The 13,647-nt window shown below is 37.2% G+C and overlaps 1 protein-coding gene across 3 annotated transcripts in view; it reads left to right on the top strand.

Annotated features, from left to right (window-relative positions):
• Window positions 1–13,647, top strand: part of ASB7 (ankyrin repeat and SOCS box containing 7) — a 50,031-nt gene that overhangs the window by 15,304 nt on the left and 21,080 nt on the right. For all 3 annotated transcript variants that reach the window (XR_009209741.1, XM_058427677.1, XM_032174096.2), the window contains exon 5: window positions 11,743–12,348. Coding sequence is in view for 2 of the 3 variants with exons in the window: in XM_058427677.1 (XP_058283660.1) it covers window positions 11,743–12,348 (606 nt within the window). In the remaining variant the exon portion in view is untranslated. The remainder of the gene's footprint in view (window positions 1–11,742; window positions 12,349–13,647) is intronic.

The raw sequence follows: 13,647 nt of genomic DNA, 5'->3' as shown, positions 1-13,647 counted from the left end.
TTGTTTTATAGTTCTTTATTTAATGTCTGTATCTCTGATTAGTCTAAAGCTTCTTGAGGGTAGAACCCATATCTGTTTTGCTTCCATCAAGAAAGAGCAAAAACTAACACCAATTATCTAAAGTAATTGTTCCTCAGTTTTACAGAGACAAGGCTAATCTTTTCTTTTATCAAAAAATACTGTAAATGGGCCACCTTATGGTGGGATTATAAAGTTGCTTAATACATCATGCATCCCCCCCACCCCCCACGGGGTCTCCCTGTTTCACCCAGGCTGGAGTGCAGTGGCACAATCATAGCTCATCACAGCCTCTACCTCCTGGGCTCAAGCAGTCCTTCCACCTCAGCCATACCTGTTCCTTTCAAAACAACGTAGTTTCTTTTCTTTTTCATTTATTTATTTTTTTTGAGATGCAATCTCGCTCTGTCACCCAGGCTGGAGTGCAGTGGCGTGATCCCGTCTTACTGCAACCTCCGCCCGCCAGATTCAAGCGATTCTCCTGTCTTAGCCTTCCGAGTAGCTGGGACTACAGGCGTGTGCCACCACACTCGGCTAATTTTTTTTTTTTTTTAGTAGAGGTGGGGTTTCACCATGTTGGCTAGGCTGGTCCCAAACTCCTGATCCCAGGTGATCTGCCCACCTCGGCCTCCCAAAGTGCTGGAATTACAGGCATGAGCCACCGCGTCCGGCCTCAAAACAATGTAGTTTCTTTAAAAGTCTGTGAACTCCAGTCAGATTGGCTCCTCCTGTTAGTAGCTTATTTTGTGGTGGATAGTAAACCAGAATGAAGTCAAAGATCCCAACAGGGAACAGTGAGTGGACTAACTCATAAGAAACAAGATTTGACTTTTCACTCTCTCTTTTTCTCTCTCTCGCCTTCTCACCCTGCTCTGTGTGTGTGTGTGTGTGTGTGTGTGTGTGTGTGGAGAGAGACAAAGAAAAAACAAGAATTCATGTAGATAGGTAGACAAGGTGGCCAGCTGATCCTTTATAAACTATGTATTCAGCAAATATTTATTGAGCACCTAGTAGATGCCAGGCCCAGGGTTGGGCCCCGAGATGCAGAAATGAGCAAATATGGGGCTCTCCTTCTGGTACTTCATCATTTGCTGGGGGATGGAGTTATAGCCAACATTTATTGAGGGTTTAGTATATGCCAAATTCCTCACAACTCTTTTAGGATAATAAGTATTATCAGTTTTACATTAAAAATTCTAAGCTACGGAAGAGTAAGTAATTCACACAAGGTCATTACTTCATAAGCAGTGGAGCTGGGATTCAAACCATTGTCTTCTATAATTCTGTATTGCCCCTAAGAAAACAAGGCAGTTCCGAAAGAGTGAATTTAAGTGCCATGTGTAATAAGGTCCTCACTGTCTGCTGGGGTGGGTGGACGAGTGCAAGGAAGACTTCCTAGATAAAGCGGGGTTGGAGTGAAAATCTGGAAAGGTGAGGCAAGGATGGAGGCTGGAAGGATGGAGGTGTGGAATTACTCCAACTCAGGGGACACTGCATGTGACGGGTTGAAGGACAGAAGGAGCACTTTTGGTTTTAGGAGCTGAAAAATGTTCAGTAAGATTGGAGTATATCCAATAATTTATTGTAGGGACATTGGTGAGGTGTCAAAACCTTTGACAGAGGAATGGGAGAACAGATTCGTGCTTTAGTAAGTTAGCTGGTTATAGTATGTGAACGTATCAGAAGGGCCTAAGCCCTAAGGCAAGAAGAGTAGCTGGGATATGAGGTGAGAGTGAAATAAATCAAGAATAACTGAGGTTTTGGCCTGAGGATCAGGAAGAAAAGAGTTGCCGTTAATTGAAATGAAGATTAGTAAAGGAGCAGGAGGGAAGCTAGCCAGATGCAGTTTAATAAATGGGACATAGGTGTCTAACACCAGTCACTCACCCAGCTAGAAATTACTCAAATATATTGATGGGTCAGATTTTACTAATGTTAAATTCATATACCCGCCTGGTAAAACCATCGATCAGTGATCACACAGAGCTAGCCAAAATTAGAGGAAGAGGTTGCTTGTGACCATAGTTTGGGGAGAGCGCTATGACCACAGGCAGCCTGGTGAGGAGCGGCCACGTGAAGCCACACTTGCTGCCGCCTCTGGAGAAATCCATTGAGAAAATGAGTGAGTTTGAGTTGAGTCACTGATGCTACCTGTATTCCAAAAGGAAAACAGTGTGGCTCTCTTTCTAGTTTAATCTAAGCCTGTGCTGTCCATAGCAGGTGTGGTTATTTAAATTTCAGCCAAGTTAATTAAAAAGCTCAGGTCCTGGGACACACTAGCCATGTTTTAAATGGTTGCGTGTGACGAGTGGCTGCCATATTGGAGAGCACAGTTGTCCTTTGGTATGTACAGGGGATTGGTTCCAGAACTACCCCCTCAGTGTAACAAAACCACAGTTGCTCAAGTCCGTGGTGGAAAATGGCATAGTGTTTGCATATAACCTACACATATCTTCCTGTATACTTTAAAATCATCTTTCAATTACTTATAATACCTAACACACTGTGAATGCTGTGTAAGTAGTTGTTATACTTTATTGTTTTTTAAAAATGTATTTTTATTGTTGTATTGTTATTTCTAATTTTTTAATCAAATTATTTTTCATCTGTGGTTTGTTGACGCTCTGCTAGGGAGCACATGGATATGAAGGGCTGACAGTGGAACATTGGCCTGTGCATAGAAGTGACATTTTGCTGCTTTACTTGCAAGCATCCTGCTTCAAAATGATGAAAACTTAGTGTTTTACAATGGTCCAAAAATATTTGAGATCTTAAACACAAATGGGATGCGTGTAATAGCACATCTGTACAAATCCTGATAGTCTTTCTGACCAGGTTAATGTACTGTTAGAATCGTGATGAAAGAGTCTCTATTATAAATAAGGGTGGAAATTGTAACAAACTCGTTATTATCTTCGTTTTCCAATTTTGAGTCTTGTAAACACTCCAAGACCATGCTGGACATTTCAAGAAAATAACGTTGAAGAGACAATGTCCTAGTGCATTTATTCATCTTCAGATTCAGTGTTTATACAAATTGGTCTGAGGGCAGTTGGCTAAAGCTCCAGAAGTCAAGTCTATAAAGCAAATCCCCAGAGGAACCTGAGAAAACCTCTCGATAAAGTAGGTAAAATCCTTTTGGTGAAACATGAAAAAAAGTAAGAGATAAGGGGGTAATCAAAGAAATGCACAGAAGAATGGTGAAAAATATTTTTAGCATTTCAAAAACGAAAGATTTTGCAGATGATAATTCCAAATGTGGTGAAACTGGCACACTGATGGGAATTTTTGGAAAGCAGTTTAGTAGTATGTATTGAAGTCTTAAAAACAGTAGTTTCTCTTGCCAATATAGAATTTATATTAACTCTACTCATTTAAATTAAGTTTGTAATGATTAGATTAAATGTAATTCTTTTAACATGGCCAGAGGAATCAGTCTTAAAAGCAGGAAATATTTTCTATACAAAAGTTTCGCCTTTCTGAATGTCATGGTGTATTTTAAAAAAAGCCTACCTTTCATTGTATATAATTTTTCAAACGTAGGCATTTTCAATGCCCAAATATAGAGAAGCAATTCAGTAATTAGAGTATGGTTACAGCTATGTATAACTTTTTAAAAATGTGTAGAAGAAAAGCTGAAAGTCTAACATTGACAGTAGTTATTAGGAAATGCTATTCTTTTACCTTTGAGTACTTTTGCCAGAGACAGTATAAATATATTTTTATCATCATTTCATCTTTTAAAATAAAGTATAAGACAATAATGATGAAATTAAATTGTTGGGCTTATAACATGTAAAGATGAAATATATGACAGTAATTGCAAAGAAAGGAGCTATATTGAAACAGTTTCTGTATACGTCTAGAATCCAGTAATCCCAAAGTAAAAACAAGAATGAAATAATAAAGAGAATAATTGAAATCAGTGGAATTGAAAATGGGCAAATGATAGAGAAGATAGATGGAACTAAAAAACAAAAAAGGATTCTTTGAAACGATAGTAAAATTGATGAATCTTTGTCTAGAATGGTGAAAAAAAAAAAAAAAAAACAGGAGAAAAGATACATAACCAATACCAAGAGTGGAAGAGAGATTCCCTGTAGTACTGGAAGTCCTAGCCAGAGCAGTCAAGCAAGAGAAAGGAATAAAAGGCATTCAAATTGGAAAAGAGAAAGTCAAATTGTTCCTCTTTGCTGATGATATGATCTTATATCTAGAAAAACCTAAAGACTTTACCTAAAAACTCTTAGATCTGATAAATCAGTACAGTTGTAGGATAAATCAACATACCAAAATCAGTAGCATTTCTATATCCCAGTAATGAAACAGGCAAAAAAAGAAATCATGAAGGTATCTCACTTATAATAGCTACAAAAAAAGAAAAAGAAAAAAGAAAAAAACCCAACAACCTAGGAATAAATTTAACCAAGAAGATGAGAGATCTCTACAAGGAAAACTACAAAGCACTGATGAAACAAATTGAAGAGGACACAAACAAATGGAAAGACATCCCATGCTCATGGATTGGAAGAATTAATATTGTTAAAATGACTCTTCTATCCAAGGCAATCTGTAGATTCAATGCAACTTCTATCAAAACACCAACATCATTTTTTCAAAGTTAGAAAAAAAATCCTAAAATTCATATGGAACCAAAAAAGAGCCTGAATAGCTGAAGCAGTCCTGAGCAAAAGGGACAAAGCTGGAGGCATCACACTACCTGACTTCAAAATATACTACAAGGCTCTAGTAACCAAAACAGCATGGTATTGACCTAAAAACAGACACAGACCGATGGAACAGAGAATCCAGAAATCTACGTATTTTTAGCAAACTGATTTTCGACAAAGATAACAAGAACATACTTTGGGGAAAGGACACCCTCGGACACCCTCTTCAGGTAAATGTTGCTAGGAAAACTGGATATCCATATACAGAAGAATAAAACCAGACCCCTGTCTCTCACCATATGCAAAATAACACAAGATGGATTAAAAACATGAACATAAGACCTGGAACCACACATCTACTGGAAGAAAACAGGGAAAACACTTCAGGACATTGGTTTAGGCAGAGATTTTATGGCTAAGACCTCAGAAACACAACTAAAACATAGGCAAATGGGACTATATTTTAGAAACTGAAAAACCTCTCTACAGCAAAAGAAACAATTAATAGAATGAAGAGACAACCTGTTGAATGGGAGAAAATATTTGCAAACTGGCATCTGACAAGGGACATTGTAATATCCAGAATATTCAAGGAACTCAACAGTAAAAACAACAAATAATCCCATTAAAAAGTGGACAGGTCAGGCGTGGTGGCTCACATCTGTAATCTCAGCACTTTGGGAGGCTGAGGTGGGTGGATCACCTGAGGCCAGGAGTTCAAGACCAGCCTGGCCAACATGGTAAAACCCCATCTCTACTAAAAATACAAAAATTAGCTGGGCCTATGTGGTGGTGGGTTCCTGTAATCCCAGCTACTTGGGAGGCTGAGGCAGGAGAATCGCTTGAACCTGGGAGGCAGAGGTTGCAGTGAGCCAAGATCGTGCCACTGCACTCCAGCCTGGGCAACAAGAGCGAAATTCCATCTCAAAAAAGCAAAAGTGAGCAAAGGACACAAATAGACATTTCTCGAAAGAAGACATGCAGATGTCCAGCAGGTGTGTGAGAAATTGCTCAATATCATTAATCATCAGGGAAATGCAAATCAAAACCATAGTGAGATATCTTATCCCAGTTGTCATGGCTATTGTTAAAAAGACAAAAAATAACAGATGCCAGCGAAGAGGCAGAGAAAAGAAAACTCTTAATACGGCGTCAGTGGGACTGTCAATTAGTACAACCACTGTGGAAAACTGGACATTTCTCAAACTAAAAATAGAAATACTATGTAATCCAGCAGTCAAAGAAAACTCTTAATACGGCATTGGTGGAACTGTAAATTAGTACAACCTCTGTGGAAAACTGGACATTTCTCAAATAAACTAGAAATACTATATAATCCAGCAGTCCCACTACTGAGTATTCAAAGGAAAAGAAATCAGTATATCAAAGGAATACCTGCACTTGTGTGTTTATTACAGCACTATTCACAATAGCAAAGATTTGGAATCAACCTAAATGTCCATTGTGGTATATATACACACAATAGAATACAGTTTGGCCATAAAAAATGAGATCATTTGCAGCCATGGATGACGAGGTCATCATGTGAGGTGAACTAAGTCAAGCACAGAAAGACAAATATCATGTTCTCACTCATGTGGAAGCTAAAAACAGTTGGCCTCTCGACAGTAGAGAATAGAAGATAGATAACAGAGGCTGGGAAGGGTATGTTGGTGGTAGGAGAGATGGAGAGAGGTTGGTTAATGGGTTCCATTCGTTAGAAGAAATAAGTTCTGACGTTCAATAGCAGAATAGGGTGACTATAGTTAACAACAATGTGTTATGTATCTCAGAGTAGCTGCAAGCAGAGACTTGAAGTGTTCCCAGCTCATAGACGTGATAAATGCTGGAGGTGATGATGGATAATGCAAATACCCTGACTTGATCATTACACATCTGTGCATGTAATAAATACTCACATATACCCAATAAACATGGAAAATATCACATACCAATAAAAAAATTTAAAAAGAACAGAAGGGGTATGTCACTACAGATCCTGTAGACATCAAAAAGATTAGGAGTATAATGGGCGCCTTTGTGCCATTAGGAAAAATGGACAGATTTCCTGATGCACATTGCTAAAACTGACCCAAGGAAAAAATAGATTAATAGCCTTGTATCAATTTAAGAAATCTAGCTCATAACTAAAACTTCTTACTGAAAACACTTTAGGCCCAGCCGGCTTCTCATTGAATTATTTCAGATATTAAAGGACATAAATAAGAATTCTACACAGATTTTTTGACAGAGGAGGGAACACTTCCAAGCTTGTTGTATGAGGCTTGTGTAGCCCTGATAAAGACCAAACAAAGACCTTGGAAGAAAACTATAGGCCAATATTTTTCAGACAATAGATACAAAAATTCTTAACAAAATATTGGCAAATCCAGTCTGTTGGTGTATAAAAAAAAAGGCATTATGCCCAAATAGTATTTATTCCAGGAATACAATATTTGTTTACCATCTGAAAATCAATAGGCTGAGTAATTAGTCACATTAGAATAAAACAGAAATACCTAATAATCATTTCAGTAGATTCAGAAAATGGGACAGTCTTAAATACCTTCATGAGAAAGACGGGAAACCAGAAGCAGAAGGTGATTTGCAAAGCAATGAAAAGCTACAGCTTCCCGGGTGGTGAACTACTGAATTCTTTCCTTTTAAGATCAGGAACCAAGGGAAGGGTCTGTGCTTTTGCCACTTTATTCAGCATTCTCCTGTAGGTTCTAACCAGTGGAATGAGGGCCGAGCAGTAATCAAGGGTCATGAATTGGAAAGAAAGAAGTCAAACTGTCTTTATTTGCAGAGAACATAATTGTGCATGTAGACCCTGGCAAGAAAACTACAAATGTGTTCTAGAACTAAAAGTGATTTTGGGTAGATTATAGAATACACAAGTCAGTGTACAAAAATCAATTTTATTTCTATCAGCAGTCATCATTTGGAAAATGGAATTTTAGCTCATTATAATAGCAACAAAGTTTAAAATATTTAAGAATAAATTCAACAAAAGGTATGCATGACATATATAAGCTATAAAACATTGCTGAAGAGAATTAAAGAAGACCTATATAGAAGACTATCCCAGGTTTATGGTTTGGAAGAAACAATATTGTTTAGATCATTTTGGAGAGATTGCCATCCTTAGAGTCAGTGGAGTTCTAATCAAAATTCCAGTAGGCTTGTTTGAAGAATTGACAAGCTGATTCTAAAATTTATTATCCCAAATATTAATAATTTTAAAGAAGGCTAGAGAACTTAAGCTACCTGCTATTAAAACTTGCTATAAGCTACAGTAGTCAAGACAGTGTGGGACTGGTGTATGGAGAGACTTTTAGGTCAATGGAACAAAACAGAATTAAGAAATAGAGCTACACTTTTATGGTAAATTGATTTTCAGCAGTGACACTAGGGTAAATCATTAAGAAAAGAGTCCTTTTAACAAATTGTGCTGGAACAAGTAGATATCTTTGTGGAGAGTACTGAACCTTGAACTTACATTATACCACACACAAAAATTAATTATGGGCCATTGACCTAAATGTGAGAGTTAAAAGTGCAAAATTCATAGAAGAAAAAAAATCTTTGTGACAGTGCATTGAGCAAAGATTTTTAAAATAGGATACAAAACTACAAAGTGTGAAATAAATAATGGGCTCCATCAAAATTAAGAGTTTTGCTCTTCAAAACAAAATACAGAAAATGAAAAGGCAAGCAACAAACTAGGAGAAAATATTTACAAAACACATCTGACAAAAGGCTTGTGTCCAGAATATACACAGAATTTGTACAACTCATTAATGAGACAACCAATAAAAATGGATTAAGGAGGTGAACAGACAATTCACAAAACAAAGTATATGAATAAGTTCAGTATAACTAGTTATTAGGGAAATAGAAATTAAAAGCACAATAAGCCATGATTTTACCTCTAGAATGAGTGAAATTAAAATTACTAATGATACCAAGATGTAGAACAATTTCAACTCATCCATTGCTGATGAGAATGTAAAATGGTGTAGCCATTTAAAAAGGAACTTATAAAAGTTCAATGTGCATTTAACATATGACCCAGCAAGTCTCTCGTAGGTTATTAAACCCAAGTGAAATGAAAACACACACTCTGTCCCTCTCTCCTCCTCTGTCTCTCTCTCTCTCTCTCTCTGTCTCTCTCTCTCTCATATATTAATTCATGATAGCATTATTCAAATAGGCTCAAATTGTTAAGAACTCAAATGCCCATCTTCTCATGAATTGATTAATAAAACTATATAGTATACAGTACTATCCAGCAATACAAAAGAATGAACTGTTGATACAACATGGCAGTATTTTGGAAACATCATGCAAAGTGAAGTAAGTCAAACACAAAAGTCTAAATATGATTCTATTAATATGAATTTCCAGAAAAGACAAAACTTTTTTTTTGACCAGTGGTTTGCCTGGGACCTAGAGTCTGGGAAGGGCTAAAGAGAGATGAAGGAACTTTTTGAGGTGATGGAATGTTCTATATTTTAAATAGGGTGGTGGGTTATATACCTGTATACAATTATCAGAGCTCATCTGTACCCTTAAAGTGAATGCATTTTACCTTAATAAAGCTGTTAGAAAAAAAAATCCCCTTATATTCATAGGTAATGTTTCTTTGCTTCTGTTTATATACATTAAATTTTTTTTTCTGGTAAATTTAAGTGAACTTGTTGAGATTATGCTACAGCTTATTTAAAATAAGTTCCACCTGGGGAGAAAATGTTTGATAAGGGGACAAAGTAATAAGTTTGGTGGGGTTGCTGTTTTAGATGAAATGGTTAGGGAAGGCTTTTCTTTTTTTGATAAAAGGACATTTGAGTGGATACAGAGTGACATGAGTTCAATTAACGTTTTCTTTTCACATCTTGTACATTTCTTACTGAATTTCTGTCTAGGTGTTTTGTAGTTTATGTTGCTATTAAAATGAGATATTTTCTTACCTTATTTCATGGGCTAATCTTTAAATTACATTTGTTTGCATTTTCATTGCTTTCTAATCTCCCATTTGATTTTAACAGAGACTATGCAGATCATTGTTGTGTGTGTTAATCTCTGTTTTTCCTTTGCTCAGTGTAGCATCAAAATGTACATAGAACCTAAAAGAGACCTGAAAGGGAAACCAAAGATGCAAGTGCAGTGTTTTGTAACATAATTTTAATTTTACCATCAAATAGAAGGAGTATAGGATACATATAAGGATGTTGGCTGAAAGGTGGGAGATGCAAGTGCAATGTTTTGTAACATAATTTTAATTTTACCATCAAATAGAACGAGTATAGGATACAAATAAGGATGGTGGCTGAAGAGTGGGAGAAGTGAAAGAAGGTATTCTTAAATTTCACTTGCAGATTAAGAGGGAATGTCTGCAAGCAGTTGACTGGCCAGGTATAGATTAGGAATTACCTCTGGCAAGATTTTTTGTTTCATTTGAATGGGAGGGCATCTTGTAGATTTCACACCTGACTTCGAACTTTTGGTAAGTGATGCACCTGAAACAGGCTTGAGTGACTTGAGGGCTCAGCAGTATCTGCCCAGTGGAAACATTAGTATCATGCTCATGCCTTACCAGCAGATGGCAGCAAAATGCTGTGTTAAAATGTTCTTTCCCTACTTAAATTTAAGTCCTATAGTAAACAGGTACTGTATATTTTTCTTTCAGTTAAGACCAAGGTGGATATAATGCCCTGATTTTCCCTAAATAGATACAACTAATACTACCATTGTGTACTGTCACTTTACCGTAAATGTTTTTAGAAATCTACATGATATGGCTTACCTAAAAAAAAACTTATTTTGTATAGGTTTTGTTAGCAATTCCTTCACTGAAATACTCTCCACAGTATTATTATTGTACATATAGTTTCCTGCCTCAGATTTTTCTAAGAGAACCATTTGTCATAATACGTTCTAGACCTAAATAACATTTATCAAGCAATACGTGAGTAAAACTGTGGAGGCTGTGTGTGTGTATGTATGTGTATGTGTGTGTGTAAAACATTAATGATTTTTTTTCTTTTATTAAAAAGCCAAAAATTAAGGTGACTTTTACAAGAAGAGAGCATTTTCATCCTAGGTAGTTAGGTCTGATCAGTTTATCTTTTACATGGAATTGCTGGCTTCCAGGAGGTGCCCTGCATAACCTGTCCTTGTCCCTCTTCTGCCCTCAGCCAGGGATGCCATGGGGTGAACGCCATCAAGAACCAACCTTTGGCTTAATGAAAGATCCGAGGCCAGTGACAAAAGTCTGTGACTTTGAGTCACACAGCAGATAAATTATTATAATTGTTTTTTCTTCCCCAGAGATCAGTCATTAGGAGAGGTTTTTGGAACTGCTTTAGAAAATAATATTTATACGATGCTGAGATTATTCACATAATGCATTGCTTAATTCTTATAAACTCCAAAGTTCATGTAAAACTAAGAATTCAGAATAGACTTCTACCTTGTGAAAAAACAATTTATCAAGATTACTTGACATATATGTGAGATGCTTTGCATTTTTACAGACCACAGAAAAACTTTTTTCTTATTACTTAATATACCCTAAAACAACACAGTGTGTCAGACCGTAGTATATCCGTAATTTAGAGCAGCAGATGTGGCTACACACGCTTCTCGTTAAGACCGAGAAGAAGCACAAGAGAAAATAAAACAAAAAGTTCAAAACAGAAGAGAAACATGAAACAGTGCAGAGATGAAGGAGTTGAGTAGCCAAAGGCAGTTGGTTAAATTAACAAAGACAGGGGATATGGTGATCTGTACTCCGTGTTTTTTGTGTATATCTTTTTAAACACTTTGTCGTTCTCCTTTCGTTAACCCAGACGTGATAACATTCTACAAAATTTATTTTCCATTAAAACCAGACTTGAATTAAACTGAGGAAAAAAGTACTTGATATTCATTACAGTGTTTGGTTGCTTCACATTTTATATGAGAATTGGCCACAGTTTGCTGTGCCATGGTAATGTTTGTTGTTTTGTCTTAGAGTCTGCTAATACTTTCATTTTGGTTTTAACTCCAGCTGATCCTACAGTTAAAGACTTAATCGGAGGCTTCACGGCTCTTCATTATGCAGCCATGCATGGCCGGGCCCGCATTGCACGCTTGATGTTAGAATCTGAATACAGGAGCGACATCATTAATGCAAAAAGCAATGACGGCTGGACTCCCCTCCATGTGGCTGCCCACTACGGCAGGGACTCATTTGTCCGGCTTCTCCTGGAGTTCAAGGCTGAGGTTGACCCACTCAGTGATAAAGGTACCACACCGCTTCAGCTCGCCATTATCCGAGAGAGGTCCAGCTGTGTGAAAATCCTCCTGGACCACAATGCCAACATCGACATTCAGAATGGTTTCCTGCTGCGGTACGCCGTGATCAAAAGCAATCACTCTTATTGCCGAATGTTCCTTCAGAGAGGGGCAGACACAAACTTGGGTCGCCTAGAAGACGGACAGACTCCTTTACACTTATCTGCCCTTAGGGATGATGTGCTCTGTGCACGGATGTTATATAATTACGGAGCAGACACGAACACACGGAACTATGAAGGACAGACCCCACTGGCTGTTTCAATAAGTATTTCTGGAAGTAGTCGACCATGTTTGGATTTCTTACAAGAAGTCACAAGTATGTAATATAATTATTACTTTATTGCATTTTTTAAAAATTCGCACCTTCTGAGGAGCTTAATGTGTTTTTGCAACTTAAGATGACTAGATATTAATCATTCCTATAACCACTGCTTGGTAAGCGATGCCTCATTCTTCTGAAATAAAAAAAACTTTGTATCACAAGATTTCATAAAAATTCAATTGTGTTTCTAAATGTAATAGGGGTAGACAGTAAGAGTGAGGGAAGGAATGGAGATAAGGACAGAAAGGAGAATTTTTTTTAGATGGACAAAGATCTGTGTTAGAACAAGGCAATTCCTGTTGGTCATAAGGATAATCTTACCTGGCTTCCATTGACTTCAAGTTGAGTTAGAGGGAGAATTTTGGATTTTAGATTCCTTAGCTGTGAAAATATCCTAGAATTTGTGCTTTATTGCTAAGTTGTTCACGTTTTAATTGTGGCTTTTCTGCTTCATGAGAACCCATATGAAATGGAACAGTGGTACTGTTTGTTTAGGGATACTGCTAGTGGAAGTTAAGGATGCTAGAAATTGTTGTAAGAAAATATTTGCTAGCAGTGGGAAGTGTGGCACCACAGTCCCTGGACCACATGGCTTCCATTGTATTTGAACTTTTTTGTGTGGGTGCTTTTTTTTAAAGCCTAGAAGTGTCTGGCCCACTTTCTGTAGTAACGCGTGCGTCCTAGTTGTTTCTCTGATGTAGTTTGTGTGTACGTAGCCATCCTCTCTTGTCAAGCTTCCATGTGACCAGTTGAATGTGTGTCTCATGCTTAATGTCCAACATGAAGCTAAAATCTGTAAACAAAATTGATTTTGCTGTCTGCTGAACTTTTTAATGAATTCCTGTTTCCTCACTGGTTTTGAACCTTTGGTCATTACTATAGAAGAAGACATATTAACATCCTGGGTACCAGCTACTAGAGGACAAGGGCTTTACTTGACCTGCTTGTAAGTAACCCACTCTACCCCTTGGAGCTGACCTTTGGAGTACAAATTTGCTTTATGAAAAAACAAAATGTAATTTGAATTTTTCAGATTCATGGAAGAAAAGATGCAATTATTATCACTAATGTTTTAAGACTAAAGCATGAGAAGAAATCACACTACTTAGTCTCCTCAGTGCTGGCCAGTGCCAGTTTCTGTAATGTTGGAAATGGTCTCTCTTTGCTGTCCAGTATAGTAGCCACTGGTCCCAGGTGGGGACCCATTGAGCAGCTGTTAATGTGACCATTGCCACTGAGGAACTGAAATTTTAATTTTATTTAATTGCGATTTAAGTTTAAATGGCCACAAGT

The sequence above is a fragment of the Hylobates moloch genome, unplaced genomic scaffold, assembly GCF_009828535.3.
Source record: "Hylobates moloch isolate HMO894 unplaced genomic scaffold, HMol_V3 SCAFFOLD_14, whole genome shotgun sequence".
Lineage (NCBI taxonomy): Eukaryota > Metazoa > Chordata > Mammalia > Primates > Hylobatidae > Hylobates > Hylobates moloch.
The sequence above is the reverse complement of the archived record's forward strand: the minus strand, read 5'-3'. Positions and strand labels throughout refer to the sequence as shown.